The 26,345-nt window shown below is 49.0% G+C and overlaps 1 protein-coding gene across 1 annotated transcript; it reads right to left on the minus strand.

Annotated features, from left to right (window-relative positions):
• Nucleotides 1-667: 667 nt before the first annotated feature.
• Nucleotides 668-26,345, minus strand: LOC125750048 (ephrin type-B receptor 4b-like). The gene is made up of 17 exons (XM_049027315.1): nucleotides 25,376-26,345; nucleotides 16,040-16,110; nucleotides 15,578-15,859; nucleotides 14,980-15,361; nucleotides 11,376-11,531; nucleotides 10,013-10,345; nucleotides 9,472-9,596; nucleotides 9,196-9,364; nucleotides 8,981-9,080; nucleotides 7,751-7,815; nucleotides 7,443-7,556; nucleotides 6,340-6,587; nucleotides 5,716-5,931; nucleotides 4,695-4,844; nucleotides 4,378-4,571; nucleotides 3,201-3,359; nucleotides 668-3,073 (listed from the first exon to the last, which is right to left on the minus strand). Exons 1-17 carry the CDS (start codon nucleotides 25,500-25,502, stop codon nucleotides 2,962-2,964), a joined length of 3,003 nt encoding a protein of 1,000 aa, XP_048883272.1. The 5' UTR covers nucleotides 25,503-26,345; the 3' UTR covers nucleotides 668-2,961.

The following is a 26,345-nucleotide window of genomic DNA, read 5'->3' on the forward strand; positions in this document are numbered from 1 at the left end:
GCCACTATAATGTGGGATTTTGTTTCATACATGAATCACACAATTAACATCTGACTTTTTAATTAAAAGAACTTTTTAAATAGACAAATATTTATATAACCCTGGGATTTTTTATTTAAAAAATCCTAAAATACACAGCTCATGAACTTCCCAGATTTAGAGTCTTGCGGCCTCATTTATGATACCCCATCTGGAAGCTTCTGTGACTTAACACACACCAGCCTACCAGCTCCGCGTGAACAGGGGCTTTTGTGCTCGGACAGCCTTGGCTGACCTCCCGCCTGCTTCGTGTCTCGGATCGGCGAAAAAAAAAAAACAAGAGCCGCAGTCAGGAGATGGTGGAGCAAACGGCAGGAAGACGGAGAAACCCGGAGGGACCAAAGTGAGGACAGCGGCCCCGAAAGCCAGATCGTGAGTCAGCGTCGGCATTCGGCCGCCGAGGCTCGGTGACAAAACATCGACGCTAAAAGCTGCCCGTTCTCACCAGGCTGCCGACGAACGATGGAAATAACACGTGGAGACGGGACCACGTGGAGATGCCGATCTCAACCCCGAGCGCCAGTCGAGGCGTAACGGGCCAAACAAAAATGTACAAGGAGTTGAACCAAAATAATTACATACTCGAATAAAAATATGTAGGAGACGACTGAGGACTCGGGAGCAGAAGTGGGATATATCAGTGCTGAGAATCTTTATTGTGACTGGACACAGATTACACTGTGCGAAGAGATTCCACCTCCCAGCATCCTGTCATACATACACATATATATTCATATATACACAGTGACTTCCACATTCACCTTAACTATAAGAGATGAACGGACAAATAGCATGAGTGTACTGTGAGTGTTGTGTTTGTCATCCTGCCAAAAAATTACTTCACCATCCCAATCAGCGTAATTTGAATGATTTTTTTTTCCCCCAGTGGATCTCTGTTGGCACATTTTTAAGTTAAAAAAGATTAGTTACAATGCCATAACTATGTATGTATAAACATGACCTGTTGTATTATCTAAAAGTGCATGTATATCTTTGTGAAAATGGGGTTGACTGAACAGTGATGTGCTTAAAAGTAAGTTTATGGACAAGAAAAGTCCGGGGGACAGGGGTGGATGTTTCTGACTTCTTGTTTTGTCTTTTCTGAGAAAGGCCTAAATAACCTGAACCTCAAGTCTGGACGCAGCCAGTTCAGGGAGCGTTTAAGTAAACATTGCTGGAGCAGTCGATGTGGCTACAGGCCCCCGCTGCACAGTCCCAGGGCTTTCAAACACGTGAGGGGATCCTGTCCGCCCACATTCGGAAGCCCCGGGAGAACTCTACCGAGCCCAGTGGTCGGACCCCCGTGCAAGGGGAAGCCAAAACCTCACGAAGAGTGCCTCCTCTCCTGGGGGGCGGCGGCCGCGGTGCAGAACAAACACCAGGTGGGGTCAGTGGCGGGCGGGGGGGCAAACGCAGCCGTCATGCTTTTCTGATAAACACAGAGAGGTCTGGACTAACTCCTGTATTTTCCAGAGCTGCTCTGACACATGCAATTATATAAAAATTTAAATATTATTTCTGCAAAAATAAACAGCTTTGCACACATTTTAAATTAACTGTTAAATAGTTATGTTTGGGGCATAAACAGAATAAATATTTCTGCTAATGAATAAAGGGCATAATTCAAATGGAGGTCACTGTGTGTATATCTGCATATATATGTATATAAGAAATACAACAGTACATAAAAAAGGCAAATCAATAATAGAAAAAAAAATCATTGGTATATGACAATAGCAGGTCTTCAATGTGAAGACCAGATGTGAACGTTCAGGATTCCCAGTGGCCAGTATATTACTGTCCACAGCAGTGAGGAGAGATGCTGAGTCAGGGTTGGGTCCCTGGTCCTAGGTGGGGGGGGGGGGGGGCATGTGTCACATTTTTGGGGGGAGGAGGTAAGACTAACTATCACCTGTGGACCAGACGGAGGCAAAATTCAGCACCATCCATGGCCACTCAGCATAACAATTATCTTGATCTTCACAGTCACTATAAAAACCACCCACAATTTATTGCTCATTTTGATTGAACTCCATGTTCCATGAAGAATTGGACAGCGGGTTTATCAGTCTCTCCTTGCATCCAGTCCGCCAAGAGAAAAGGCAGAAATGAAAACATCCAAAAAAAACCATGTCCAGATACTTAAAAAAAAATTATAGAATACCACCATTTCTAAGCTAAAAGTGCCGATTTTGAATCAGCCCTCTTTTCAACCTGTGAAGTCAGATTTGTTAAAATAGCTTTAGTTAAAGAATAAGACCATGTGAGGGATTATGTTGATCAATTCAGGCATAGGATGGCTCTAGGGGAAAACGGGATATCTGTATCAAGCATACAACAGTTGGCCCATTGAGAGAAGTCCATTGAAACACTGCTGTCTTCATAAATACCAAAGGACCTTCCGTAGGAATCATTTATACAGCTTCTCCCGTTCTGCTTTGACTTTCACAGGCTTAAAAATGACAAAGTGATTAAAACACTCCGTGCTAAAGATCCCCCTTCTATTTTCGTTGGCGTCGATTTTTCAGAGGGAACCGTAATCTGAACCAGGCACTGTCAGAATCCACTCCCCTGCACCCGCCCCTTCGTCAGTCCGAACGCCGACGAGTGCGGGTCGAAGAGGAGGAGGAGGAAGACGGCGCCATTCCTTTGTCTTCCCCCCCAAGGCAGCATCGAGGAGCAGGGCAGCTTGGCGACTCAATGAACAGCTCTCTCTAATAAGCTAATGCTAAACAACCTGCAGACGACCAGCTTTTGGCAACAAATCACCTTGGGTTGAACGAATGCTGTTTTTTTTTTGTTTCGCTTGTTTCGCTTGTCGATTTGTAGTCGAACGAGGGTCGCGTGTTTGATGAGCACCTGTGGGGTGTCTGATGGCTCCTCTGGGTTAAAGGCAGGCGCGCGTCACAGTTCAGGAAGGAGTCAGTACTGCATAGACATAGTGATGGGGCTCTTGTGTACCCGCAGGGTCTGGATGCTGGAGAGGATCTTCTTCTGGTGTCCTGCGAGTGTGACCCCAATGCGCAGGAGGTCCCTGAGAGGGGGTGGAAAACATAAGTGCATCTCACACAGACCATACAGGGCTCTCAAATGTGGCCAGACAGAAAGGCGGTGGGGGGGGGGGGGCACAATGCCTAAGGCTGAAGTGCTGGGAGACTCACTCTGTTGAGATCTGTGAGATAAGCTCGAAGCTGGTGAAGCCAGCCTGGAGGAAGCTGTCTTCGTATCGCTCCATCTTGATGGCCCTGAGCCACTCTCCCACCGAGCCGCAGGCGGATAGCGGAGGGGGGGTGCGCTGGTCCAGCAGGGGATGGGACGGCCTAGGGAAGGAGAAGAGGTTAATGAACACTCCCTAATCAGCGGAGATGGGCCAGCTAACAAAGGCATTGTAACTGGCAGGACATTCCACTGAAAGGAAATGTGGGGAGGGACAGAGGGGTGGGAGCAGACAGTGTCAATCAGAAGAACAGGACATTCCACTGAGGTGGGGGGCGGGGAGGAAACAGGAGAATCAATCTAAGAAACAGCATATTCTACTGAGGGAGAAGTGGGTGGAGCGTCGCGAGAAGAAAATCAGAGATGGAGCATTCCACTGAGGGGGATCATGGGGGAGGGGGGTCACAGCCTTTCTGACTGACAGCACATTCCACTGACAGACAGTTGGGTGGGGGGGCGCTTAAGACTAGAGTTTCAGGCTGTCGGGATTCTACAGAGAGATGTCTGTTTGTTGAGTTTTTCCAGCAGGGGGCAAGTGAAAAAGAGTAGGAGAAAGTAGGCAGAGGGGCAATGGCAGCCCAGACTCCCACAGGGAGACACACAAGGTGCTGTATGAGCTGGGACAGGCAAAACTGAGTGAAAGGACACTGCTCTGTGTGTGTGTCCACAGCGGGAGGACGGTGGGGGGCCAGGGCCGAAAGTGGCATTGATTGACAGGCTACAGCAGGATATCAGCTCTGACAGCCTGTTGAGGCGTTAATAGAGTCAGTGATGTTTGGGGCAGGATATTAACTGAGACGAGAGATGATCTGAGGGGCTACAGACATGCACAGCCTAGTCTGAAGCCTCTCGTCTGAATGGCTCGCCACCCCGTCCCCCTTGAGTATGGATGTGCAGAGGAGGCTGAAAATTCCTTGGACTCAGTGGTAACGCCTGTTGAAATGGGAGTTTCTCAGCGCTCCACACCCAGCCTGCTGTTCCATTTCCTCCCCACAGGAGTCCCTGAAGGACTCGTACAGGAACCGCTCATTAACAGGCTGAAATCATCCCGTAAGAAGTACAGGCAGCTCCGGGCCGCTAGCCCGAGTGGAAGTACGACCCCTTCCCGGTGACCTAACTCACCCTCCTCCTTCCCGGGAGACGATCTTGAGTGAGGCCGGGTTGCGGATCAGCTTGTCCAGGGCGCTGACGATGGTACTGAAGCGGGGTCGCGCTGCCCGGTCCTTCTGCCAGCAGTCCAGCATCAGCTGGTGCAGAGAGGTGGGGCAGTCGGGCGGCGGGGGCAGCCGGTAGTCTTGCTCGATGGCGTTGATCACCTGGGGAGGACAGGCAGGGGGAGATGGGCATGTAAGTGGGCCCACCGATCCACGTGACCCTCACAATTTGGAGGGAAGACATTGCCAATAATGACAAATTTGAGATGCCGCTAGCACACTCACATCCTGGTTGCTCATATCCCAGTAGGGCCTCTCTCCGAAGGACATGACTTCCCACATGACAATGCCATAGCTCCAGACATCTGAGGCCGAGGTGAACTTGCGGAAGGCAATAGCCTCCGGGGCTGTCCAGCGGATAGGGATCTTCCCTCCCTGGGACACAGAGAAAACACTGCACTGCACTGGATTCCAAAGCTGCTTCCATCATACCCAAAAGTCATGAGCAAAGACAGTTTGTTAATGAGTGAATATTAGAGGTGGGGACTCAAGTCACTGACTTGTGACTTAATTCAGACTCAAGTCACAAATTTTATGACTCAACTTAGCAAAACTGATGGAAAGATTTGAAGTTGCCTTGGACTTGAGGGCAACAGCTCACGACTTAGACCTGACATGGACCCTATGACTCGAGAAGACTTGAGGTTAGTCCCACCTCTGGACACCAAAACATTAATTTTATAATTTCAGTGTATATTAATTCTCTGCTGTCTGCATTTTCAATTGCCCGAATGCAAGGTCTCCTGAGATATTTTGTTGCTTCACTCCCTGCATATACATGGATATAAAAACTGTATGAGGACAGCCATGAGTGGACACTCTCTTTTCAACCTATCTCTGTCTATAAAGGACATATCCTACGATGTACTGTGGTGGATTTTTGCTGCAGCAAGTTTTAATCACTAAAGGTAAAAAAAAGACATAGGTAGGAACTCAAGTTATACGACTCACAACTCAATCTGGACTGGAGTGAAAAATTTTATGACTTTTAACTTGAAAGCAAAAAAGATGGAAAGACTTGGACTTGACTTAGACTTGAAGGCAAATGACTCAAGACTTGACTTGGACTGCAATGTTTTTACTCAAGACTTGAACTTGACTCAGACTCGCCAAGGAATAACTTGCTCCCATCCCCAATAAATACATGCTTTATTCCCATTAGTTGCCAACAATGGGTAGATGGCTAGAGGTGGGCTGGACGCAGGTATATGGTGTTTAAAGTTTGTGAATTGGCCCATTTGCTCACCAGGGAGCTGGTGTACGTCGGGTCAGAGGAGTTCTCCTGCAGGAAGCGTGACAGGCCAAAGTCGGACACCTTGCACACGAGGTTGCTATTGACCAGGATGTTGCGGGCAGCAAGGTCTCGGTGAACGTAGCTCATCTCTGACAGGTACTTCATACCTGATGCAATACCCCGGAGCATGCCCACCAGCTGGATGGGGGTGAACTGCCCATCGTTTTGCTGAAGGAGAAGGTGGAGGAGATGGGCTTGATGTTAGCAGTGATCATATGAGGGCAAAGAGATTGAAAGTAAGAGGAAGAAGAAAGAGGAGAGGGAGGAAGGAGTGAGAAACTGAAAGAGGGAAACAAAGATTCAATGGAAGAGGGAAATGTCCATGACCTAAAAACATGATCTGTTTAAGGTTTATTGTTAAAAGCAAGAAAATAAATAGATAATACTGGGTAGATTCATCTTAATCTCTCCAGCCGCTTAATCCAGGTAAAGAAAACGCAACCGAAAGACATAAGACACCTCAGATCCTCGGAGCAACATCTGTTGGGCTCGAGATCATTCCCTAAAGAATGCTGAAAAGAACCAGAATAACTCCATCATGAAGAACAAGGAAGAGAGATAGACGAATGGACGAACCCTGAGGAAGGAGTCCAGGGCGCCGTTCTCCATGTACTCAGTGAGGATCATGACGGGGCAGCTGGCGGTGATGACGCCCTCCAGGTGGATGATGTTGGGATGCTGGAACTGGCCCATAATGCTGGCCTCGCTCAGGAAGTCCCGCCTCTGCTTGTCCGTGTAGCCACCCTTCAGGGTCTTGATAGCCACGTAGTTCTCCTTCTTCCCGGGGACCTTCAGTCGGCCACGGCACACCTCGCCGAATTCCCCTGTGCAGTGCCAGTGGAAAAATGGTCACGCTCATAACCTAGCCTCATAGGACTCACTGAGCGAGGGACCTGGGGGGGGGGGGCCGCTTCAAGCTCCAGTGTTTAATATTTGGATTGAATTTGACTGGAACGCTCAATTCTGTGGCACAGCCCGAGGACAACAACTGTGTGGCAACTGTCTGCTTCACATTTCATTCTCAGACATCTACCTTCCTGCAGCAAGCTCAACCTCCAGAACATGTATGTATTTATTGACATGTGTATGTACACGTACATAATTAAATATGTCTGAGATGTCGATCCATAACTGACTGTGACACCCGTGTGTGCAGCCTGTCTAGATTTAATTCATTATCTACAAAGGCCCAAGCACTATAAACGAATGCAACCTTGCACAGCCTCTCGTGTTCCAGTAAGGAATAAAATTTCGTCTCGCTAGACCCCCTCCCACCATACGAGGGAGGGAAGCAAATCGGGGGACAGAGGGGAAAATGAGTCAAACCTCGCTAGGGAGTTGGGGAAATACTGCAGCTTGTCATCGCCAGGGGCAAAATGCAGACCTCCCAATACCCAGATCTCAGTCTTAGTTGCATTCCTGTAATGTCATCACTTGTATTAACATTACAGAAGCACCATTATTGTTGTACCGCTACTCATTGGTACTCGAAACATGAGTGCCTTTTATAATTAAAACGCCCATGGGTATATTAGCGAAGTCGTCTTACTTGCCCGCCTTCATCCGATACGCCTTGCATTCCGTTTGACCCGCAAACCGAACGGCGGCGGTGCGCCTACTGCGCTCGGCTCGTTATCTGTTTCCCAGGATGTGGCCCAGAGAAGGTGGGAGAGGCTCACCCGCACCGATGACCTCCTCGATCTTCACGAAGGACACGTCGATCTCCTTGGCGAACTCCCGGACGGCCTCGTTGGGGTCCTCGTAGGTGAAGGGGTCGATGTACACCTTGATTCCTGGATTAGGCAAGAATAATGCCCAAGAAACATTATTAGTTTTTGAAAGGCTAGTTTTGAAAGGTGTTCCAATGGAGTAAAACATTACAAAGCTTAACCATTTCATTGTAGTATGTGATAAGCGATTCAGCTGCATTGCAGGATTCCGTCAACAATAAAATAACTAGTATTTTCTACTGGAGTGACAAACTTACCCTGACCAATGAGGTACTGTCCATTCTTGTCACTCAACTCTGGGTCCTTCGTCCTCGTTTGTTTCCTGCGCCAGATTAGGGTCATCAGTTTAGTGCCAATTTCGACATGTTGCACAAGACAAATGTCACATATTTGCCCCACAAAAAGGACGCAAAATTCTCAGGCTCTCAGGCTCCTACCCCTCCCTGCTTTGTGATGCCTATCTATGACCTCTGTCCTCTCTTTCCAAAAAAAAGTGGGACACACTTATTCAGGTTGACATGGATCCTGAATCAGGGAGTACAGTGGAGGCAGTGTGTTCCACACACGTGCACGCACACACACTCACACACAGACACACTCACAGACACACATACACGTGCCCCTCTCTTCTCCTGCCTCCATCTTTATCTTCCCATCTCGTTTGGGTCTCCAGTTTCAAGTTAAAATTATGTCTTGGGCCTTGGGGTCGATCGGTCGCTGCCAGGGATTCTCTGAGTAACCGAATCCGTCCCCTCAGCCCCCCTCTCTTTCTCTCTCTCTCTTTCTCTCAGTCTCCTTTCTCTCCACCTCTCCTTCTCAGGCAGGACTAAAATAGCTGTGGTGTCCACCCACTGCCTCCTGGTCACTCGGCGCAGTGGCTCTCATTGTGTGCCTCCTGGGGTCAGGTCAGCCCCATTGTTCTGGGGTCCCAGGCCATGGTGACGGCCTGGGCGGCTGCATCCTGTCTCCCTACAGCCTGCCTGGGCGCCTCTGCCTCAAGAATTGGGACCTGGTTTGTGAAAATGCAGTGTGCACGTCTGCCTGCACACACACACACACACACACACACACACACAGATGCCACTCTGTGGGCTGGGTGAAGCGGCAGAGGGCCGTGAGGATGCTGTTCAATTGTTACCAAACTAAAGCTGGAAATGGCTCCACAAGCGGCAGCCTTGATTTGTTTTCCCTTTTTTTTTTTTTGACGTGCCTGGAATTTCCTAATGGTTTGTGTCTATTGCTGGAATAATTCATTCTTTCCTGTTTCTCCTTATTCTGCCATGTCTACCCTCTCATCATCCATTAATGATAGAAAAACAGGAATTAATAAGTGGCACATTCGCCCACACGTACCCTTTTACTGCATACAGTAAAACCTTTGCCCACGCCCACATTCCTCTTTTCCCCGCCCACATGCCCGACATGCTCCACCCATTTGCCCAACCTGGCCCCACCTACATTCTTTCTCCAGTCCCTCCCATTCTCACCGTAAGCAGAAGACGGCAATGGCAATGACAATGATGAGGAGTAATGTGGCAGCACCCACCAGGACCCCAGTAACCATAAGGTGGGAGTGGGACTCTTCTCCTGAAGGAGGAAGAAAAACCAGAGGAGGAGGAGAAAAGGATTATCACTGAAACAAATGGCTCAACATGACAAACTGAGGGCGTAGGCCGAGATGGAAGCCCGGGATTTTCCTTACCATCAGGCAGGGTACGGAAGGTGGAGGATGGGCTGAAGTTACTGTAGCCAGCCGTTGTGCGAGCGCGGACCTGAACTTCATACTGGGTGCCCCTACGAAGGTCCCCCAGCACCACGTGGTTGGTCTTGCTCCCCTTGTACTGCCAGCTGATACTGTCGTCCTGTTTCTCCTGCAGGGTGAGTGTGTGGCCCACGCCAACAGAGGAAACTCAGTGCTAATCTCATAAGAGAGTGCCATTTTTCTAAAAGGTCCAGTGGTTCTCCGTGATCCCCGTACCTTCTGACAGTAACGCAGCTGGTATTCCAGGATGCTGTACTGGGGCTCCACAGGGATGGACCACTGCAGGGTCACACTGTTCTCTGTGGCTTGGCTCCTTCTGATTCCCGACACTAGCACCGGAACTGCCAGTTTGCAGACATGCATATGATTATCGTGCACATGACCCCAAAGTCTCTTCAGTGAGCTGAGCCATGCATGTGTCTTTTCAGTACCTCTTTGTCTCCTAACACAGTCTACTTCCCTCCTCTTCTTCTCAACCCAAGCCCCACCTCACTTCCTCACGGGGTCCCTGCTCCTCAGGAATACCTCACACTTTTTATGTTCCTCCTCTTTGTTAATCTCCATGTTCCCACTCCTTTCCTCATCAATCCCCTGTAATTCATGAACTCCTCATACACCTCCTCCTCAACCTCCATGGTCCCCCTCCCTTCCTCACCAATCCCACTCTTCATGAATCCCTCACACACTTCCTATGCTCTCTCTCACGCACTCTGTACCTTCCTATAACCCCCCCCCTCCAACCCTCTGTTCCCCTCACCGTTGTTGCTGGTGGTGATGTTGATGCTCTCGCTGGCCGGTTCCATGCTGCTGAACTGGGACACGCCGTTGAAGGCCTGGATCGAGAAGCTGTAGGTGGTGTAGGGTTCCAGGCCCCAGACCACCGCCTGTCGCTGGGTAAGTCCATGCTGGGAGGGTCGGTAGCTCACGCTGTCGGAGCAGGACACGCAGCGCTCACTGGAGATGCAGCGCCGGCACTGCAGAGTGTAAGTCAGATCATGGCGACCGCCGCGTTCCAGTGGCTCACTCCACTCCAGTGTGACAGATGTGTCACTGATCAGGGGCACGACACTGCGGGGTGCCGAGGGTGGGGCTGGGGGGTGGGGGGAGACAGAGGGTTTTAATGCCATTACTTACAACCCAGTTAACAACAGAATTTAAAAATTGTAATAAGTATTAGTACTAGTGCTGATGTTTAATGACAACTTGATATCCTCTTTACTTTACATTCACACTTGTGATCATTTAGCAGACACTTGTATCCATAGTGACGGGCATTTTCTGAGAAAGCAGGGTTAACTGGGGTTAAGGGCCTGGCTCAAGGGCCCATTTATGACATCACTTTGCCATCCCAGGGATTTGAACTGGCGACCTTCTGATTCTAGACACAGCATCCCAACCTGTCTGAGTCATTCCCCCCTCCCCCCGTCCATTTTACCATTAACCTGAATACCTGAAAGTAGTAAATTAATGCGATTTAAAAAAGAGAGATGAGAGGGAAGAAAAGAAGTGAAAGGAGCAATCTTTTCATTTGTTTGTGCAACAGCATGAATGTTTTAGAGCGAGTCATATAATCAGGGGCTGACCTCAAAGAAAGGGGTCCCTGCTGTCCTCCCCCCATTTCAAGCACCAGGCCAAATGTTCCAAGCTTCTAAGGATAAAGGTCTAATTGAAATTAGGGCTCCGCTCCCTATTGCCACACCCTCTGGTCATTTAATTACTGAGCTTTACAAATGCCCGAATTATAGATGAATTGAAGTCACCATGTTTTTTGTGAAAGGCGCTATATAAGGGGGCGTGTCTGGCCGCGGCGAGGCACAGCTGGCACTAGGCACGGCTTTCAGGCTTCGCCCATTACCGAGAGTCGTAAAAACCGAATCTCTTTTCATTCCCTCAGTTACAAATTGCTGGGCACAAAAGGCCCGGCCTCGCGCATTGTCCTTGTATTAGACTGATGGCTTCCGACACAGAGAGCAAGGAAGAGCAGAGGCAGGGTGGACCTGTGACACAGGGCTGGGGGGTCGAGGGCACGACAGTAGAGAGCAGAAAAAGACAAGAGATCGAAAAGAAAAATGACTGACAGGGGCGATTAGCAAGAACGAGGAGTGAGAGGAGGTGCATACTAGTGCATGGCGCGTCTGGGAGGTCCGATTTGGCCCGGAAGTGAGTGGGGCGACAAGGGCAGACAGCGGAGCCACTGCTGATGGAGTTGCTGAAATCTGGACACCGTCTGCACTGATCAGCACCCAGGGACATCTTGAAGTAACCAGGCAGGCAGGCTGAGAGAGAGAGAGAGAGAGAGAGAGACATTTACATTTTATTTATTTAGCAGTCGTTTTCATCCACTGCTGTGTACATTTTTGAGAAAACGCAACAGAGGTTACAGGCCTTGATCAGGGCCCAACAGTGACGACACTCTGCAGAGTCTAGGATTCAAACCTGTGACCTTCGGATCGTAGGAAAAGCCCTGAAACCATCACACACCAGGCCGCGGCTGCGTATCCACCAGTAAAACTCAAAAGCAGCAACTGATTGCTTTCTAAAGAAATGAAGCTGGATTTATCTTTACCAAATTTGACCCAAATACTCACACAACAGATAAAAAAAATGTAGACCTGCACACACAGGTAACCCCACGATTATCAGAAGTGATAGCAAGGCGTCTAGCACTGCGCAGTGGGTCTGGGCAGGAAACTGGCACACTGGCGAAGGACATGTGCCCATACTCCTCTCAACTGTGCGTCTGTGGCAGCGGATGCGACAGGAGACATCAGGACTAGCGCCAGATCGTACGATTTATCATTTGGCAAGGAAAGAACAAAGAATAACAAGCAAAAACAAAGGTGCGAACTCTGCACGGCAGGAAATTCGATGTCTGGAGAAAAACACAAGCACAGAAGGCCTCATCGCCGAATACCATGACATCATTACAAGAGGCCCTTCCAGTCACATTGAGTATAAATAGTCATCTGCCTTTAAAGAAAACCAACTATCTCTGATTTTGTCTGGTCGGGGTGCGTTCCACAATGAGTGTCAGGCATTTCCACTTTAAACGGCAGAGCTGGAATTCTGGGGACGTGACCCCGAATCTAACCGAGGCTTGACGTCACGGCAGTCACAGTATAATGGCCTTGACTGCGCCGGCCTACGCTCACTGATCCAACCCTGTGGGACAGTAACAGAGCCCCCAGTGTGTCCACATGCGCAAATCAAGGCCCAGTGTCTAGCAGAAGAGCAGCCGTTATGAGGCACAAGAGGTACAGGCAGTAATAGATCTCCTTCAGCATAATGCACATTCACAACCTAATTCACACCCTAATAAAAATCAGAAATAGACTCTCCCTACAAAAATTGTGTATGGTACTCTACCAGCAGGACTAGTCCATCACAACAGAGCAAATTCAACACGTGGTTTGGCCAATTAGGTATCCCTGAACCGCACACCGTCTGTGGTTTTGTGTGTGACTGTGTGGTCTGCTAGGGGTGGGGGTCTCCTCTTGACAGACTTCAGGCTCATAGTTACCCTGTACCGGAAAAGCAATTATGGAAGATGAATGTATGCGTGATTATCACTCCTGTACAATATTTTTATTAGTTTGTGGGTCAGTCTGTTGTTTAACAGATCCATGTATATTGCTGAGAGCTGGGAGATGCTTAATGCTCTGCGTGAGCCTAGTCCTGTTCTACATTAATGTGTCACCCAGTGGTGACAGTCAGAGAGTAAACAGGCATGCTGGGTAAAAAACAGAGCCAGGCACCGAAATCACTCTGGCATCGGCTACGCACGTGTAAACACAGCCCACAGTGATAAAACACTGCAGATTTCTTTTTTTTTGGGCGGGGGGGAGGGCGTGTAAAGATTGCTGTAGCGACTGGCCCCCCTACCATGGTGGGACAGGCCGTGTCACATTATGACTACACCTCTGACCCTAACTCCTTCCAGCCTTTGGAGGTGTCCCAAAAAGCCACTTTCTGTGTGGATGAGGAAATATAACAGGCGTAGGACTGGACAGCACAGTGACAGAAAGGCAAAAAGGACAGTGACTGTTTATCTAGGCGTCCCTCTCCAAAGGTCACTCCCACGGCCCGCTTTGTCATCTGAGTATAAAGCATGGCTGGTGACATCACGGTCTCTAAAATGGGACTGCAGCGCACCTCCCTCTGTGTAAAACCAGACAACACAGTCATTGCTCTCTCAAAAACAAAACTAGTCATCACTCTGTGTAAAACCTTCTCTCTCTGCTAAACAGTCCTTTCTCTATATAAAACAGTGTAAAACAGGACTGCAGAGTCACTCTCTCGGTGTAAAACAGGACCACAGAGTCACTTTCTCGGTGTAAAACAGGACCACAGAGTCACTCTCTCACTGTAAAACAGGACCACAGAGTCACTCTCTCGGTGTAAAACAGGACCACAGAGTCACTCTCTCACTGTAAAACAGGACCACAGAGTCACTCTCTCGGTGTAAAACAGGACCATAGAGTCATTCTCTCGGTGGAAAACAGGATCACAGAGTCACTTTCTCACTGTAAAACAGGACCACAGAGCCACTCTCTCAGTGTAAAACAGGACCATAGAGTTACTCTCTCAGTGTAAAACATATCTACTGAGACGTGTCTCTCAGAATAAAAGGGGACTGCATAGTCATTATTCTCCTGGTATAAAACAGGGCCAAAGAGCCATGTCTCTCTGCTCAAAACTGGATTACAGAGTCGTCTCTCTGTGCAAAACAGAACATTCAGTGTCCCCCACTCCGGGTCAGCTGGGAGGGGGCGTTAAGCCGGCCAGCGAAATCCTCTGCACACAGCTCGCAGGCAGCTGCGTTTGACAGCATGACCCCTGTCACTGCTCCAAGCCGCCCACCCCCCACCCCCTCCTCCACTGCCTCACCACTGGGTTCCTCACTCCCGCTCTCACCCTCTTAACCCGAGGCGCGTCTCAAACGGGGCTGCAACCTCTCATTCTCAGCTTCGGGATTCTCCAGATGGTACCTGGCATGTGGACCGTCCCGGGACAGCAGGGAGCAAAGGTGGGGGTGGGGGAGGGGAGCTGAGGGGACAGCGATATAATGAGATTTAGCTGCTGTGTGTGCCGGCCAAATGCAGCCGTGGCAGAGGGGAAGGTGTCATCGAAATAAATAAGATGTTGGAGAAGAGAGAGAATGAGAAAGCAGGGAGATTCCTGGGGGAAGGCTGTCCCAGTCTGAACCCCCCCCCCCCCCAAAAGCGCGGACGTCGAGAGATTGGCGTACTGCGGCCGAAACAGGGATGTGGTATAACTCAGTTCCAGCCGCGGAGAAGCTGGCTTTGATGTGAGGCTTTGAGCGGGAGGTCAGCGTGTGAAGTCGATGCTGGGCTGGGCGGGGGGTTTGTTTACCGTGTTTCACAGTGAGGGATGGGCTCTCTACAGACGGGGTCAAGGCTGGGACTGGTGAAAGAGCGAAGACAGAGAGGCCCCTCGTCCCAAACGGCCTGACATGGTCTTGTCTTTCAGCAGCAGGGATGAGTCTCTGCATTCTTTGTAAACAGCCCCCATCTCTAGACATTTCTCTGGGTGTCTGTTTGTGTATTTTTCCCTTTATGCTGTGAGAAAAGGGCCCACTGCCAGCTACAGCCTGCGCCTGTGTTGACGGAGCCATGTCTCCGCCTGTGTTTTGACTCCACCATTCCAGCCCATTTCATTCTTGACCACATAAACCCCCACCCCCTTATTGTCCCACGTCCTCACCTTGGCAACGGGACTCGGCGCCCAGGGGCTCGAACCCGGCACGGCAGGCGCAGGCGCCACTGGGCTGCCCCACCCACTGCCCGTCCTCGCCGCAGAACATGTGCAGCGTTGCCCCCTGCTGGATGGCGTTGTCCACGCATTGGCCCTGCGCCTGCTGCACTAGGGAGTGGGGCACGGTGTCAGGGAAGTGGACGAAGTTGCGCGTGAGAGCCGGGCACTTCTTGAAGAAGACGCGCACTGACAGCAGGCCCATGCAGGCACCCTGAGCTTGGAAGGCGAGGTAAAAGCCCTGCTTCATCAGCGGGCCCAAGCGCAGCGTCTTCAGGTTCGACTTGCGTTCCCCATCCTTCCGGAGCAAGAAATCTGCTGCCACTGTGTCCACCTGTAAACACGCAAACATGCACACACACATAAACGCCCCAGACATGCATGCAAATGGGTCAGGGCAGTCATGAGGAACCTTCTAGCTGACAGACAGCATCACAACGGGGTCATGTGAACTGCTACCCATTTTATATCCGAAACACCAGCTTATTATTCACAAGAAACAGCGCCCCCTCAAGCTCCGGAGGACCAAGTCACAGGGTAAGTCTCTCACCTTGATGTAGGGGTTCTCCATCCAGGGAGGGTAGGTGGCTGTGGCCTCATCCGTGTCTGCCTGGTAGTAGTAGAGGTTGAAGGTCTCCTTGCAGCCGTGGGGCGGCATGGGCAGCGAGGCGCATTCCATCATGGTGAAGCGCAGCTCGACGTACACCTGCGTGGCACCTCGCCGCTCGATTAGCGTGCTGCGCAGCCAGTGGCTGCGGCTCCTGTTGGCCGGGCAGAACTGGAAGGTGCGTACGCTGTTCTGCTCGTCGTCCTGGCCACTCATCTCTTCCCACTGAGCCCAGGGAGTGGGGGAGGGAGAAACACCAGAGAGCAGATCTTTGGAATGAGGTACGGATCAGGTACAAACCCCCCGCAAGTATATACCAGGATGATAAACAGCCTCCAGTAACCCAGCCGGTGGTGGGGGGGGTGAGAAATTAACAGAAGCGGCCACAGGGGGGCGTAGACGCACCTCTGAGTTTTCCCTGGGGAAGGCAGTCCACTTCAGATCAGAGGTTTCCAGTTTTGTGTTCATCAGCACCTCTGTGGAAGAAAGAGATGGACTCAGAATCCAGCCCAACCCTATTCCAGTGCGGTACCAGACCCGGCGGGTCGCTCTGGCTCGACGACTTTGGAGGGGGGGGTCATAGACAAGATTCCAGAGACAGGAGAGGGGCTTTGCCGGCTTCCCCACTCTCAACCTCCTGTCTGCATGCCCCGGCATGTGCCCCCCAATGCAGACACACAAGCACACGCCGACACACGTAGCCAAAGTTGGTCTGTGATTAAAAATGAATCGCGCTCCTTCAAATCACAGCCGGCGGCCCCTGGCTCCTCCCACCGTGCGAGCCGCGTCGATGGTGCAGCGCAAGTCGCTCCATATGAACCGAGCAGCTCAATATCACGGAGCAGTGGAAAAGGAACGCATGTATAACTAACCCCCAACTGCTACACCCAACATCCCCGAGCCGAGCCGAGCCAAGGACTCACGATACACATTCATGGACATTGGGTTTCCACAGAAAATATCAGATCTCTCCCGTAAACTATATTATGTATTATGGTGGGACCTGAGTGCAGGTGAGATCCAGGTGCTTGGGGGGGGGAGGGGGGGCAGCCAGGTGTGTGGTGGGGGAGGTGGTGCAGGTGACTGACACCTGTCCCTTTTTCCTCTTTGCTTTTCTCTCAGAAATACCTCCCCCCATTCAAGTGAAAAGGGGGGGGAGCTGCAGGAGGCCGATAAACACAGAGGCCACAGACCCCCCAGCAAGGCAGCAGTGAGATATGGGGAGGGGGGAATGGAAAGCAGGTTGAAAGAGGAGGGATGGAAAAAAGGCAGGATGACAAGGAAAAAAAGAGAATAAACCAATGTGTGCTGTGAAAGGAGGTGAGAATTAAAAAATGAAAGAAGACAAGCGGATGAAGGGAAAAATATGAATATGATGGGAGAAGGAGGGAGGGGCTCCAAAAATTAATTTCCTGGGAGCCGAGATGAGGCGGCTTGTTGGCGTTTAATTAATGGCAGCTTGGCCCATCTCGCCGCATCCCAGCTCCAGCGCATTCCAGGCCGATGGCGCACCGCTCCACAGGCGCAGGGAGGCAAGCACAAAAGTCCACGGGGACGAGGAGGCGGGCATCGAGCAGGGTGGGGGGCGGGAAATATGAAAGGGTGGGGAATGACGGGTCCCGGGGTCAGGAGAGGCTGGGAGAAGCTGAGGAAAGACGGAGGGGCCTCTTTCATTCCGACGATGTGCCCCCCCCCAAGAGCGTCCCTGGGGGGCTCGGACATGCATTTTAATTAAGGATCCACTGACACCTGAGCACTGCCCGGGGGGACTTACTGCCCAAATGATAATGCCGATAAAGTGTCCTGTAGTCTGGTGGGACTGGGGGTGCATTTCCAAAAAGTGGGAACCCCCCCCAGCTGCGTTGCCTGCTAGATGGAGACTGCCCTCGGCCACGAAAGAGACCTTCGCGGGGCGGACCTTCCCATGGCACCCATCTCACGCCGGTGATGTCACTCCTGTCTCCCCAGCCGTTGCTGAGAGGAGATTTAATCACGTGGGATAATTACACAGAGTTTGCCAGCCTCAGAAGCCGCTTCAAGATCGTGGCCTTCCCACAATTCCCTGCCCCACAGGCATGCCTTAACAGCTCTTCCCAGAGTTCTGGGGAAGGTAGGAATAAAGACAGTCTCATGGAGGAAGACGCACGTGTGAAACACGACCATTCACACAGAACATGAGCCGCCCCCCCCAGGCTGTGACGCAGACCTCCATGCTGAAAAGGTTCAGAACAAAGTTCGTCCCAAACACGGTTCTGCTCCTCCGCGCTTCTCCACGCTCTGCCGCTCCTGCCTCGGCAGCCGCCGAACAGAGCAGCGGAATCACGACCCCCGCCTGCCAGGGATCAGCGCGGGGCTCTAATTAAAGCTGGCGTGCAGGCAAGCCCCTGAAGAGAGGCCGGCAATTAGGCAGGACCCGGCTCCGGGGGAGAGAGGGAGGCGAGGAGGAACGGAGGCAGGGCTGGGGAGAGCAAGAGGGGCAGGAAGCAGGGACAGAGTGCGGGGATGCCTCACACTGCTGCACTCAGCCATTTTCATCACGAGTTTGTATGAGTGTGGCAGTGTGTGTGTTTTTGTTTGCTTTTCTGTGAAGCTCTAAGACCAGGTTTTCAAGATTAACACTAATCCCCCTTCTAGCCCCCCCCCCCCTTTAGCAGACCTCCCCACTTTTTCCTCATCCCCCCACCCTGCCAGAACGCCAGCTCCGGGATTCTTAGGGCCCCACCCCATGTTTCGCCACACGCCTGCCGCAGGTATGCCCACCGCTGCGACATCATCTGAGGATGACCGAGGCGCGTCTCACCGCCCCATGGCAGACCCAGACCCAAACACCATCTGCGACCTCAAAGCTTCAGCCCCACAAAAGCACCTCGATCGCCCCCAAAACCGTGCGGTGAACAGATGACACTTCATTTTTAAAAAATACTCTCACACACCTTGCAACAAAACAGCAAAACATAGAACATTCTGACCTATTCTGCCTTCCAATGCGGAACAGGATGAAACCACTGGGGATCGATTCATTCTTCCTGTGGTGTAACGCGAGACGCCAGGGGCCCCCGCTGCTCAATTAAGCCTCCCTGCCACTCAATTACGACGCCGATTTTGGGGGAAGATCCGGAGCCCCTTCGTGGCAGGACGGCGCAGGGCAGCCGGACAGGCAGAAGAGGGCGCCATGCAAGGAAAGGATGGCCAGTTAATAACACAAAAAAAACTCCTTTTCCAACTCATTCATCTGCTCAGCTTCCTCCATTCAGACTTGGTGCGCTTTAAAACTGGATTAGTGCCAATTACACAATGCCATTCCAGGCTAAGAGGCAACTGGCTCCATCTCTAGCAGCATCTCTAATCAGACCTGTAGAACAAGCCGTGCTGGTCAGACTGTCACTCACTGGAAAACCTGAGATCGCACGATTAACTGGGAAACTGCATGGTTACTCAGGTAACCATCAAAGTTACCACCATTTCCATTCTATCCTGTGTTTGCCCCAGGTCTCTCGTCTATGACACCGGGAGCTAAACTAGAGCTGGATTCCAGTTCCGATGCTCCAATCGGAAAACCTTACGAAGAATAATGAGGGTAAAAATGTGGAGAAGCCACACCAGGAAATGTAAATGCGGGAATTAGCCGGAGGTGCAAATTTGTTTTCAGGATTTACACACAGGCCGTTTCGCGTCTCAGAAGATTAATCGTGGTGCTGAATCTCCCGAACCGGACCTCGCTTCCACACCGGCGCTCCTGTCACGCGCTGACTGGTGCCACGTTCGTGTTCTGTGGATTTCCAAATCCCTTCCTTCCTGCAGTCCCGCTCGCGCCTGCTGGTCTTTGTAACTAGGCCTGTGCTGGTCCAGCCCCTCGCCTACACAGCCATTGCTGCCAGCTCATTGTTCTGTTACGTAACAATGGTGCCTAGATCCCACCGAAATCTGAGATTTCTCTGGGATGCATAAATATATGTCTGATTACAAAAGAACTTTAGCAACATTAAAAAAATTGCACATTATGTCTGCTTGTGCATGTTCCTCGATGTGGAAAAAGGGGGAGGGGACGCTGTGGAGAGGCACAGGCCTGCCCTGCGCCAATCACACACCCAGCTGCCCCATCCAGGGTGCGCCTGTGTGGGACAAATGCTCCCGGCTCTGCCCGTGTCCCACGGGATGCCAGGAAGGCCCCGCACCTTTGATTGGCCGCCTGGCCTCCCAGGCTGACGAATCGCGTAACGCTGTGCCGACATTCTCAGCTTTTTGGCCCATTACGTTTTCCCACATTCTAACTCGAGCCCTCTGGAGCAAACCAGGACAGGACATTCCTGAAACGGCCTCGCTGGCATACCCCTCTGTGATGCCCCCCCCCCCTCCCCGCCCCCCCAGAAACACGGGCCACGTGCATCGTCAGTTATAACAAAGAGCCCGCGAGTCCGAGTCATATCATTAACAGCTCGCCTGTAAACAACGGCATCAAGGGAGCAGGAATAACCACTGTGTGGCTATTTCATCCTGCAGATACCGCCGCCGCTCACAGGCACCCTGATTTATCAGCAGGCAGCAAATATCTTCATAAAATTACAGTGGAACAAACTACAGTTTTGCAGGGTGTAATTAGTCGACGTTACTGCTCGCTCTGTGTGTGTGTGAGGGGGCATTAGTCTTGGGGGATCTTATTTTACCCAATTTGTTAAAATACAAATAAAATTAATCGTCTGTTTTCGTTTGTGTCATATCGTTCGGTATGAATTTACAGCATTTATTCAGCTCAGTTCCGCTGTCGGGACAGTCCTTACCATCCTCGGTATCAGGCTGTGAAGATCTCGGACTGGGGGCATCACGGGCGTCGTGCACACAATGACACACCTAGAGTGTAATTCAGGAGCACACCATAGCGTGCGAGGGGCTGTGCCGGCCTGCATAAACATCCCCGCTTATCAAGGACACTTATCGCGGACGCACCATGTGCACGGTGGTCCATGTACCACACATAATTTGCCGGCGGTGACCTCAGCCTGTTTTATCTGCTCGATCTTGCCGGTTTGGTTTTTACCACAACGCAATAAAATCTCCTCCTGGTTTTCACCAGGGAACAACAAAGATTCTTCCTCCTCGTTATAGTTCGCTTGAAATCTATCGCGGTTTGCATCTACACCAGTTTATCACTTACCATGCATTGCCACTCACCCAGAATACTCTGACAAACAAACAACGCACTCTCACTCTAAACTCTAGCACAAACAGACCAGACACCCATTCTCTGCCTTTTTTTCCCCCCACAGTCAACAAATGAATTAAAATTTCCTACTTTATTGCTATTGAGAAAACGTACTTGATCTGGAAATCAACCCCTGAACTAGAACTGGACTGGGATTAAAAATCAGCAAGGACGTTACCACAGACAAGTCCACCACACATACCCTCATGGATTTTGCTTACATGGGGTGGGGTGGTGGAATCCCCACAATATCTTTTACCATGGGGGTGGGGGGGGGTGGGGAGGGTCCCCAATTTTACCGATGGCCAGTTCCGACCTGCCCTGCAGAGCCCCGGAGTCAAACAGAATGAGACCTTCAGAAGGTTTTCTGATGTAAACTTCAACGCCTATTTTTCTCAGAAGAACAGACAGACACACCGGAGGCATTCAGCTGGGCCCTCATCCTGGTGAGAGATGGTCAGGTGAGGCTGAGCACCCACAGAAGATAACCGTGGACCATTACTGCTGGTACCTGGTATCTCGCTATTTTTTTTTTGCCGGAGAGAGAGAAAAGCACTCTTCATTTTAAAGATGCGTGTCTAGAGGGGATGGTTACCGCGGCATTTTTCAGGCGTCTCTCCAGGACCTCATTTGCTGAATTCCGCACTACAGAGGCCACCGTGTTTGGGCAGGACGACAATGTGGGCAAAGCACGCCGCCTGGCAGCAGAGGATCGAATGTGCCTGGATGGTGACATCATTGCCCTCGCAATTCGTCACTGACCCATGGACCCAACGCCTCACTGATGCCCCTGACCTCCCTCTTGACCTTTCCGTCCCACCCTGCCCCCTGCTGTCCGCCCACTCCACTCCTACTCTACCACATCATCTGCCGCTAAAGCCTCCTCTCCCCGATCTTTGCTTCTCTCTTGCGTCTGCGGCTTTTTTCTAGTCGCCGTATCGTCACGGGTTCTCGGCCCCGGCATTGTCTCCTTACCCTCCCGAGAGCAGGCTGTGAGTTTAAGGACTCTGACCCGTGTAATCCACTCTTTTGCCTGCCAGATCCTCCAGGAATATGGGCTCACTGAGTAGAAGCTGATAACCCATTCAGCTCCTGAATGCTATTCAACACTTCAAGCTAAACTGCTGGGCACAAAAGCTAATGGGAGAAACAGATAAATCACCAAAAAATGACAAATAAAATTCTGACACAACTTTTAAAAGAAAAAAAAAACTGTCACACAATCTCACGAACTACAAAGGTCACGCTTTATCCTCCAGCAGTACCAATAAGGGGAAGACTCCATTACAGAGCATTATACCATGAACAGACTGTACAATAATTCACAAAGGCGGGTAAACAATCAACAGCTACATATGCGAGCCATATCATCTGTACACACACTCTAAACTACTAAAAGAACAACAGAAAATGTTACCACACTGGGAGGGAGTATTTCTAAATTAAATCCCACCAGAAGCGAAAGGCTCGCGGGAAACCGTGGGGCATTTCCACGGCCGAATTTATTTCACTCTTTGCTGGCTGTTTAACTCTTTAAGTAGCTAATCTCGGGATTAAGCATCAGAGAAGACGGAGGAAAGATTGGGCTGTTTTAAATGCAAATCTCTTTCCAATAAAAAAAAATTGGTTCCTTTTAATGGGATTTCGGGGGCCTAGAAACGAATTTTCGCGGCAGGGAAACAGAAGGCAAAGCATTACCGCGGCTCTGCAGAAATACGGCCCGTAATGCGCGAATAGCCGCTACCTTCTTTAATACTTACATTGCTTTGTACACAAGCAAAGTCTATCCGTCTGTTTTTTTTTTTTTTTAAAAAGCAGTATTTTACTAAATCTGTAAGTCAAATTAGGCTCGGTGGGGTAAGTAAGGTAGGGGGTGGAAGGAATTGGCACAAGAGAAAAGATTTTTAAAACCGTTTAGGTTCTTTTCAGTGCTACAGAATTCAAAGAATGATTCAGAAAGCAGATTTTCTTATTGTATTCTGTAAAGCTCCCGGCCGCCAGGTTATATCTCCTGTATTTTTCTTTAAAGCTGAATTTTCATTCGCGCTTTGTCCAATACAGCATAATCTACAAGTGTTTCATTCGCAATGGGGCGCAAAGATGAATCGCTTCGCATGCTCAAGGAAATGCAACTGTTTTTCTTTTTTATTAGACGCTGCATTTAATTGGTGACATATGTTAAAAGTTGAGACCGAAATTGTAACTTTACATGAGACCCTGTTACATTTAAAATAGCGATGCGCCGGTGAGAAACTAAACGTGTGTATGGATGGATCTTACAGCGAGTCCCACATGAAAAGCAGTACTGTAAATCTACACGAAATACACAGTCTTTAGATTTGGGAATATTATTTTTTTAAAATATACATATAATTTTCCCACTTATATGAGACCACTCCTCATAGAACCATGTAATATGGAATGTTTTTGTGACGCTATTATTGTGTACCACTAGTTACTAAGAAACAGTAACATTATTAGCCTATAATGTAATAAACATATTGTCTTCAATCTACGAGGAGGCCGGCTGTATAGTATTTTCACAAGTGATACTTTTAGCCCACTCCTGGATTACAGTTCACTGTGAAAAGCTATTAATACATGCCACTATTTCACTGGCAATTCCTTAATATTTCCCAAGTGAAAATCTATCCAAAAAAGTGCCAGAAATAACGCGTTATGAAGTCGACGCCATAAGGAATGTCTAACGGCTAAGATATTTAACATGTAGAACACGCCTGTTGTTACTCAAAACAAACAACTTTCAGAAATAATTTATAGACTACTGTCATTATTTATAGAATCTTTTATATATAAAGGCCTAATTAAAAACGAAACATCTTGACCTTGCAGTCAAGGATTATGTACGGCAATAAAGATGCAACCTAAAAGTGAAACATAGTTTTAAAACTATTTAAAGTTTTTGAAATGTCAGGGTTCACAACTGAATGTTTAATTTACAATTCTTATAGAAAACACTACCATGAAATAGCCAAAAAATTAACTATTAGCTAATGATTAGACATTATTACACGTTATATTAGACCTATTATATACATTGAGAAATTTTAAACCTGTTTACATTTCGTAATCAAGCATTTAAACGTCAACGCGTACTCACTCGAATGATCAAAATACAGTAATTTGTATACTGTGTGATAACCGTGCCCTAACAAGCACAATAATACTATTGAACTTCAAGGTGCATTTAATGCGGTGTTACGCACAATGACATTTTAATGAAAGCTAGACTACATGAGGCTAACATTCCAAGCTCTAACATTTGTGTGTCATGCACAATTCTGCTGTAGGCTATTCTAATTAAAGTAATAACTATTTTGCACACGCGGAATTCCCATAACTCCGATGTAATCCTCTGCTAGTTACAAAGTTGGCCGTCTCAGGTTCCGTTAGGGGGGTATGTTAATTGATTGCCATAGCAGGTATCAGATGTCTACGTCCAGCCTCGAAACACTTCGGATCGTTGGTGATCGATCTGTCATCCCCGTTCCGAAACTCTGTACAACAGCCGACAGTTCGCTGCTGCGCGATGCCGGGCAGGACCCACAGAAAGGCACAATGGGGGCTGCTGGTCCGGCTAACTCGGCATATAATTAACTCACGTCCTTTCAGATGATGGGAGTAGGCTTCCATGCGAGCACAATCGTAGGAAGTGAGCCCCTGCAAACGAAGCATATCAAAGACCGCGCTATTCCTGAAGCCACTGTGGATGTATACAGCCCATAAAACGCTTGTATGTCTTATTTCTAAACTGCCTGAAACGCGTTAATATACACTACTTTATTTTTGCGTTTACATTTTGGCTAGTATATTGTTCAGTCGATCCGATCACGTATCATTTCTGTCCTGTCACTTTTAATGATCGGGTCTACCTTATAGTTTTGTCTTTCGTGGTCCGATATCATAAATTTACCAGAAAGCGTTGCTTCCGAGATATTTAATTCACTGCTTCCATTTGAACATATAACATCAGCAACAGGTAGATTTCCAAATGGTGCCACTACAAAATACACATATTCGACTGAAGGCTGACAAAAAGAAAAAAGAAAAAAAGATTTACTGTGTCAGTAAAGAAAATTATTACAGTATCTGCTGTTTTCAGTGTTAATGGAAATCGCGTTTACGTAAATATCTACATGAAACGATTTCATGAGCACATGGTACAATTCCCGTGCACATAACAGGTCTAATATACAAATCACTTCACTGGACAGGAAAAACTCAGAACAATCAATAAATAGGCCTAGGCCTATTACTTATAATATTTGTAATAACTGAATGGCCCACTCTCGCGTACATTTTAAATTCTTTTCGGGATTTTCACTTCATGGTGCCTGTGGGGGATAATCTTGAAGACTTTGTTTATTCTGACAGGGAAAGTGCTCCGTAAAGGAGCAATAGCGGCAAACACTAAATCCGAACCGAAATGCAAAACAACTTTCATTTTTTAAATCGGTGTTAAAGCATAGTCTATCAGCAGATACATTTATGCGTCTTATTTAAATAAAGAAAATACGCACCTTCTTTGGCTGAGCAGAGACAGAGAGAGACCATCAGTCCGATCCATAGCTTGGCGAAGGCAACGCGGGACACATGTTCCATGTTGATAAGTAAAACTCCGACAAATACTGAGAATCCTTTGGACATATGTAAGATGTGGTTTTAATGTTATTTGAAACACTGTCAGCTAGGCCGTCTGCCTACTGACCGTGCTGCCCACATCGGTGACAGACGAAAGTGGCCCCAGAACACTGGAAATCACGAAGTATGAAACTTCTTTCACAGATTTTCGAACTGCCTACAAAACACTATAGCAAAATAATAGATGACTTCGATGCAGTAATTCTGAAGACACATCACAAAAAAAGGCAGAATATGGTCTTGAATAAAATATCATCCAAAGATTGCATAAATTAAAAAACAGCACTCGGGCAGCAATAAACGTACTGGTGGAAGATTAAAATGTTGCACCTATTTCTGCGGCTCCTTATTTTGATACGATTCCATCTGCCCTCTCTTTTTTCAGTAACGTGGATAAATAAAGGAGACCGAAAAAAATATACGGCTACGATTATATTTCAGCAGCACCGTATGTTATTGTAGTCCAATAAACGAGCCCACCTGAAGTGGGACGCTGTATAAAAGTACCCGAAATGTTCAGTAAAACGGACAGCGCGTAATCTCGCATGAAAAATGCATGGTTACTTAGCCATTTACTGTCCCAATCCCGATTCCTCCCTCTTCCCGAGTGACTACCCGCAGATTTAGATTTCCAAATGAACGGTGCAAAGTTCTTCTGTCTTTTTCCGTATAACGAAAAAACGCGCCGTCCGGTCTTTTTCGCCGTTTAAGTTGTACGATTATACGCTTTGCAGGATATAATACAATAAGCAAAGCCGGGGCATGTAAAGGTGGAAAAAATATGTTTCCAAATGCGAAGTTGAGCACCAACTTTCACTCCCTCGTGCGTCCACGCGCCTCAGCAGTACC

This window comes from Brienomyrus brachyistius, chromosome 10 (assembly GCF_023856365.1).
Source record: "Brienomyrus brachyistius isolate T26 chromosome 10, BBRACH_0.4, whole genome shotgun sequence".
Lineage (NCBI taxonomy): Eukaryota > Metazoa > Chordata > Actinopteri > Osteoglossiformes > Mormyridae > Brienomyrus > Brienomyrus brachyistius.

Coding starts and splice junctions, on each gene's coding strand:
- LOC125750048 (XM_049027315.1), bottom strand. CDS start 25,502: ATGTCCAAAGGATTCTCAGTATTTGTCGGAGTTTTACTTATCAACATG. Junction 15,860..16,039: donor TCCCCAGGGAAAACTCAGAG/GTGCGTCTACGC, acceptor CCCTGGGCTCAG/TGGGAAGAGATGAGTGGCCA. Junction 4,845..5,715: donor CGACGTACACCAGCTCCCTG/GTGAGCAAATGG, acceptor TCTGTGTCCCAG/GGAGGGAAGATCCCTATCCG.